At 43.0% G+C, this 7,406-nt stretch overlaps 1 protein-coding gene across 1 annotated transcript; it reads left to right on the top strand.

The window, feature by feature from the left end:
- On the top strand, positions 655–3,504 carry LOC110436464. The gene is made up of 3 exons (XM_021463565.1): positions 655–1,299; positions 1,528–1,765; positions 3,443–3,504. Exons 1-3 carry the CDS (start codon positions 655–657, stop codon positions 3,502–3,504), a joined length of 945 nt encoding a protein of 314 aa, XP_021319240.1.

Genomic DNA, 7,406 nt, shown 5'->3' with positions numbered 1-7,406 from the left:
TTAATTGTCATCAATTAGACGTTTCCTCCTGAGGCCTATATATTCCATACGCACTCACTCTTTCCATACCTGCGAGACACACTCAGACCTCTCTCCTGCCGAGTTGCTTTAGCAGGCCTCCGGAACCCGACACCTGCTCGGGTGTTGCAGGCAATCAGGTTTTTGGGGAGCGTCTTCCGCGACTGCTCACCGGCAAGATCGACTACTTCTTCTTCTTCCTGATGGACGTTCCCGGGACTGCACTGCGAACATCTTCCTGCATCGACTGAGGTCCACTACTTCACGCAACGCACTATGTCGACTAGTGCGAATGGAGCCGCCGGTGCCTTCGGCACTGGTCCCTCCTCTGGGTACAATCTCAAACGATTGTTTTTCATTTTTAGTATGTCTGCTGTTGTTGCAGTAATATTTGCAATGTTTATCTCTAATCTGAGTAGTGATAAAATTGCACATGTGCACATATATGCCACCGTAATATTATGCGTAATTTTCTAGACTAAATCAAACATTAAAATGTCTAAATTTCTAACATTCCAAAAACCTGATATTAGGCATTTTTCTGTTAGTGGTTTTGCTGCTGCGTTAAAACCGGATCTGTTTGATGGTTCAAATTATAAGCGGTGGCGCGCGAGAATGATATTATGGTTGACTGCTATGAGTAGCTATGACGTCGCAAAGGGGAAGCCGGAACAGTTTACTCCTGAGGAGGAGAAAACGTTCTTGGCTGCTGATAACCTCTTCAGAGGCGCCGTCATAAGTGCGCTCGATAAAAAGTATGTCGACAATTATATTATTTGCACCACTGCTAAGGAATTATGGGATGCACTTGAGGCCAAGTTTAGGGTTTCTGATGCTGGTAGCGAGCTGTACCTCATGGAACAATTGTTTGATTACAAGATGGTTGATTGCCGTTCTGTGATTGAACAAGCACATGAGATACAGGCACTAGCTAAGGAACTAGAACAATTCCCTTGTGTGTTGCCTAAAAAGTTTGTGGCCGGCGGTATAATCGCTAAGCTGCCACTTTCTTGGAAGAATTTTGCTACTTCTCTAAAACATCAGAGGAAAGAGTTTGGTCTTGCTGAACTCATGGAAACTCTTGATGTTGAGGAGAAGGCGAGAGCAAAAGATACATATGGGAAAGGCGTTGAGTCTTCTAGTGCCAATGTGGTGCAGAAGAAAAAGCAATTCACATTCCGTAATAAGAAAAAGAACAAGCAAGAGAACAAGCAAGGAGCAAACCCGAAGCCAAAACAAACTGCAACTTTTAAGAAGAAAAAGGCAGAAGGAGGCTGCTTTGTTTGCGGTAGCGATGACCACTGGGCGAGTGGTTGTCCAGACCACAAATTTAAATGAGAAGAGAAAAAGTCAGTAAACATGGTCATTGGCGAGGCTGAAGGAGGAACATCTGGGTATGGTAATTATTTACCTACTGTTCTTTCAGTCTGTCATTCACCTGAGTGGTGGATGGATACTGGGGCTAATGTTCATGTGTGTGCTGACATCTCTTTGTTTTCTTCTTATCAGACCGGCAACACTGGAGCCTTACTGATGGGGAACGGCTCTCATGCGCGTGTTCTTGGTGTTGGTACGGTCATTCTGAAGTTCACTTCGGGAAAGACGGTGCTGATGAAGAACGTGCAGCATGTCGCCTCCAACAAAAAGAATCTAGTTAGCGGCTCACAGCTTTGTAGAGATGGCTACAAAATAGTCTTTGAGGCCAATAAAGTTATACTTTCAAAATTTGGAACTTTTATTGGTAAAGGTTATGACTGCGGAGGCTTGTTCCGCTTATCCATGCATGATATGTGTAATAAAATCGTGAACCATACTGTGATTTCGAATGAGTCGAATATTTGGCATTCGCGATTTTGTCATGTTAATTATGGTTGTTTAATGCGGCTAGCAAATATGAATTTAATCCTGAAATTTAATTTAGTCAAAGGCTCTAAGTGTCATGTATGCGTGCAATCCAAGCAACCTCGCAAGCCTCACAAGGCTGCGGAGGCGAGAAACTTGGCACCATTAGAATTAATCAATTCCGATCTATGCGAGATGAATGATGAGTTGACTAAAGGTGGTAAACGATACTTCGTCACTTTTATAGACGATTGTACTAGATTTTGTCATGTGTACTTGCTTAAAACAAAGGATGAAGCATTACAATATTTTAAAGCCTATAAAGCTGAAGTAGAAAATCAACTTGAGAGGAAAATTAAACGCTTAAGGTCCGATCGTGGTGGAGAATATTTTTCAAGTGATTTTTCTGACTTCTGCGTAGAACATGGAATTATTCATGAGAGGACACCGCCATACTCACCACAGTCCAATGGGATTGCCGAAAGAAAGAACCGTACTCTAACTGAGATGGTTAACGCCATGTTAGAGACTTCGGGTCTATCTAAGGAATGGTGGGGTGAGGCGATATTGACAGCGAGTCATGTCCTGAATAGAGTTCCTACAAAGAATAAAGAACTCACACCATTTGAGGAATGGGAAAAGAAAAGAGTAAATGTCTCCTATTTGCGTACTTGGGGTTGTTTGGCTAAAGTGAATGTGCCAATAAACAAGAAACGCAAACTCGGACCTAAGACAGTTGACTGTATTTTCCTTGGTTATGCTACTCACAGCATAGGGTATAGGTTTTTAATTATAAACTCTGGAGTATCAGATATGCATGTTGGTACTATAATGGAATCCAGAGATGCAACATTCTTTGAAAGTGAGTTTCCTATGAAAAGTACACCTAATATTTCTAGTCATGAGTCTATAAACTCCCATGAGCAATTTATTCCGATATAACAATCTGAGGAACCCCATGTTCTCTATCCTGAGGAGGATGATAATGTAGTCACTCGAACGAGCAAAAGACAAAGAAAAGTGAAGTCTTTTGGAGATGACTATATTGTGTACCTCGTGGATGATACCCCAACAACCATTAAAGAGGTATTTTCCTCTCCTGATGCTGACTTGTGGAAGGAAGCAATAAGGAATGAGATGGATTCTATAATGTCTAATGGAACTTGGGAAGTGGTTGAACGACCTTATGGGTGTAAACCTATAGGGTGTAAATGGGTGTTCAAGAAAAAGCTTAGGCCTGATGGTACAATTGAGAGGTACAAGGCTAGGCTTGTGGCTAAGGGTTATACCCAAAGAGAAGGGAAAGATTTCTTTGATACTTATTCACCTGTTGCTCGTTTGACCACAATTCGAGTGTTGCTGTCTTTGGCTGCCTCTCATGGTCTTCTCATTCATCAGATGGATGTGAGGACAGCTTTCCTAAATGGAGAGTTAGAGGAAGGGATCTATATGGATCAGCCTGATGGATTTGTAACAAGTGGTCCAAAGGGTAAGGTGTGTAAGTTATTAAAATCCCTTTATGGCCTAAAACAAGCTCCAAAACAATGGCATGAGAAGTTTGACAGAACCTTAACTTCTGCAGGCTTTGCTGTTAATGAAGCTGACAAATGTGTGTACTATCGGTTTGGTGGGGTGAAGGTGTGACCATTTGTCTGTACGTGGATGACATACTGATCCTTGGGACAAGCCTTGATGTGATCAAGGAAGTTAAAGACTTTTTGTCTAATAACTTTGAGATGAAAGATTTGGGAGAAGCTGATGTTATTCTAAACATTAAGCTTTCAAGAGAAGGCAATGGTGGGATTACACTTGTGCAGTCCCACTATGTGGAAAAGATTTTAAGTCGCTTTGGTTACAGTGACTGTCAATCTGCTCCTACGCCTTATGATCCTAGTGTGCTATTGAGGAAAAATCGAAGAATAGCAAGGGATCAACTAAGATTCTCCCAAATTATAGGCTCATTGATGTACCTTGCTAGTGCCACGAGGCCTGATATCTCGTTTGCAGTGAGCAAACTTAGCCAGTTTGTGTCAAATCCGGGAGATATTCATTGGCAAGCTCTTGAGAGAGTAATGCACTACTTGAAAGGTACTGTGAGCTATGGCATTCACTATACCGGATACCCAAAGGTATTAGAGGATTATTGTGATGCAAACTGGATATCTGATGCTGATGTGTTAAAGGCCACAAGTGGATATGTGTTTCTGCTTGGAGGTGGCGCTCTTTCATGGAAGTCTTGCAAGCAGACTATCTTAACGAAGTCAACCATGGAAGCAGAACTCACAACATTAGACACGGCCGGTGCTGAGTCCGAGTGGCTTCGTGAACTCCTGATGGATCTACCGGTGGTTGAAAAACCTGTGCTGGCTATTTCCATGAACTGTGACAATCAAACAGTGATCACTAAAGTCAACAGTTCTAAGGACAACATGAAGTCTACTAGGCATGTCAAACGGCGTTTGAAGACTGTCAGAAAGTTGAGAAACTCCGGAGTTATAGCATTGGACTATATTCATACGTCCAAGAATCTGGCAGATCAATTCACAAAGGGACTATCACGTAATGTGATAGATAGTGCATCGAGTGAGATGGGTTTGAGACCCACGTGAGGTCTACCATGGTGGCAACCTGTTCTATGTGATCGGAGATCCTGTGAAGTAGAATGGTGAAACAAGCCAGAAGTAGACTGTGAGGAAAGGCCCTTTACTTAACTCATCTCAATTGCACTTCTTTCCTAAGTCTGTAAGGAAGGCTGGTTATATACCTTAATGTATTCCAAAGTGGCTTGTGAAGCGATAGATGTTGTCCTACAGAACATCTTTAAGGAATACACCTATATGAGTTTGACTGCTAGTCACAGTCTATGAGATTTTGGGTGATCTCTAGATACTCATGAATGGGCCAGAAGTATGACTTATATGCTTCAACCAGAGGGGATGTTCATGCAACCCGGTATCAGTTATGAGTGTAGATGAAACTTATATCACACAAAACTTGCAATTCAAGGCATAGTCCATTGTTCAAGTTGTGGCTAAGTGTAGTCTGTACTCTAGGTGGAAGTTCAACTTAACAGTCTCCACCGAAACGACTGGTATATGAAACGACATGGAAACTCGAGAGCTTTTCTTATGTGCCCTAGAAATAGGTGGGGATTGTTGAATATAATGGGCCATTAGCCCATAATTATATTTGATGATTAATTCAAGGGACCATAATTAATGCTATAATGAAAATGGTTTAGTACCATATTGATGATTGACCATGTGTTAACTCAACTTAAATAGGTGGCCTTTGTTAGCCCCTATGGAGAAGTTGAGGGAGGGTGAAGGGGTGCCACACGCGCGCGCCGCCGCCGAGCCGAGCCGTGGCGTGGCGTGGCTTGTCTTGTCTTGTCTTGGTCGAGGTTGAGGTTGAGGTTGAGGTCGAGCGAGCGTGACGTGGCACACGAGGATCTGACCGTTATGTAATTAATGGCAATTAATTACTAATTGATTGACTCGGTTTATGGCAATTAAATGAGATTAATTGTCATCAATCAGACGTTTCCTCCTGAGGCCTATATATTCCATACGCACTCACTCTTTCCATACCTGCGAGACACACTCAGTCCTCTCTCCTGTCGAGTTGCTTTCTGTCAATTCCCGTCCCGAACCTCTGCGCGCATAGAGATCGGGAGAGCAGGCCTCCGGAACCCGACGCCTTGCATCGAGACACCTGCTCGGGTGTTGCAGGCAATCAGGTTTTTGGGGAGCGTCTTCCGCGACTGCTCACCGGCAAGATCGTCTTCTTCTACTCCGGCGGGACTGCTCACCGGCGAGATCGTCTTCTTCTACTCCGGCGGGTCTTCTTCCTGGTGGACGTTCGAGCGGATCGAGATCAACTACTTCTTCTTCTTCCTGGTGGACGTTCACGGGACTGCACTGCGAACATCTTCCTGCATCGACTGAGGTCCACTACTTCACGCAACGCACTATGTCGACTAGTGCGAATGGAGCCGCCGGTGCCTTCGGCACTGGTCCCTCCTCTAGGTACAATCTCAAACGTTTGTTTTTCATTTTCAGTATATCTGCTGTTGTTGCAGTAATATTTGCAATGTTTATCTCTAATCTGAGTAGTGATAAAATTGCACATGTGCACATATATGCCACCATAATATTATGCGTAATTTTCTAGATTAAATCAAACATTAAAATGTCTAAATTTCTAACATAAGGCACAGGGTTTACATCAAAGTTGGCCATGGTGCTAGCCGGCGGCTGACGATCAACTGGCGGTGGATGGTGTTGCACTGTAGGTTGGTTGACCATGGGGTTTTTCTTCGAGAAGTCGGTGTTCTTTATGAGATGAGGGTTTTGCTTAGGTATTGACGAGTCCTGAAAAGTCTTGGGCCTCCAAAGCAGTTTGGGTTTTGTACATGTCAAGTACCAACGTGTTTGATGTCCATACTTGTAATTGTAACATGTTTTGCACCGAGTAGGACTAGAACAGGAATGCACCAGCCGCCAAATGACCGGGACTCAAGGAATTTGAACAAGCCAGGCCTGTATTCTCGCACTTACGAAAAGGAGATCCTGAATTCTCGCAACTGACCTTGGATCTGCATGGCTTTTCAAAATTCAGAATTACTGAAGAACACTATCACGGCAGAGACCCAAACTTTAGAACAGATGGAAATTCATAATGCAATGGTACTTGCACCGAGAATTGTCCAAACAATATAGTCATAGGGCTGTTAAGATCTCAAATCTTTACATCCCAAAACTTTTGGCTGTAAACTTTACATTCCAAATAGGTGTTTAGATGTTTTCCAAATTTTTTGGTCTGCAACACACAAGACATGGGCCCCCAAGCAAATTTACACAATTTTGGGGCTCCAAGGTCCCAAATTCCAAATCTTTACAACCCAAATTTTACAGGTCTCTGTTTAGATCCATTCTTCCAAAAAGTGCTCATTTCTCCAAAAGTTCTGGCTGTTTGGCTGCATCTAAACAGGGCCATAGTCTCCAAATGATCAGGAGATGAAGTTTTCCTTGGGCTAAACACTGGAGATGGTGCAAATGTCACCCTCTTAGAACATTTGGCTTTGCGCTTTTGACATTTAGTCATGACTTCAGTCCATTCCTTCTGTTGTTCTAACTCCCAAAGGCACTTCTCTTTTTCCCAATTCTCTCCAGAGATGAAAGTAAGCATCAAAGCAATTGCCAATGAAACATCAAAGAGAATAGAGATGAAATCCCACAGCTTTGTTGGCCACTGAGAAACAAAAATGGTGTTCACTCTGATATTGAACGTGAAAGCCAGCAGGAGCACCACCAAGACATGAAGCTAAGGCAAATGCCACTGATTCCTCAGTCAAACCAAAAGTGTATCGACGAAAAGTCACTAGCAGAAAGAAGGAACCAGAAGGAGTGGCCAAGGTGTGATGCACCTTGGAGACAAAAAGTTGTTCGATTTCTTTTCGAAACCTTTTGCCATGAGAAAAGTCCAACTTTCTTGCCAAATTCTCAGACAAATCCATCAGAGGTGAGATTAGAGAGAAACAAGAA

Source organism: Sorghum bicolor, chromosome 6, assembly GCF_000003195.3.
Source record: "Sorghum bicolor cultivar BTx623 chromosome 6, Sorghum_bicolor_NCBIv3, whole genome shotgun sequence".
In the NCBI taxonomy this organism is placed as follows: Eukaryota; Viridiplantae; Streptophyta; class Magnoliopsida; order Poales; family Poaceae; genus Sorghum; species Sorghum bicolor.
This window is presented reverse-complemented; position numbering and strand designations above follow the sequence as displayed.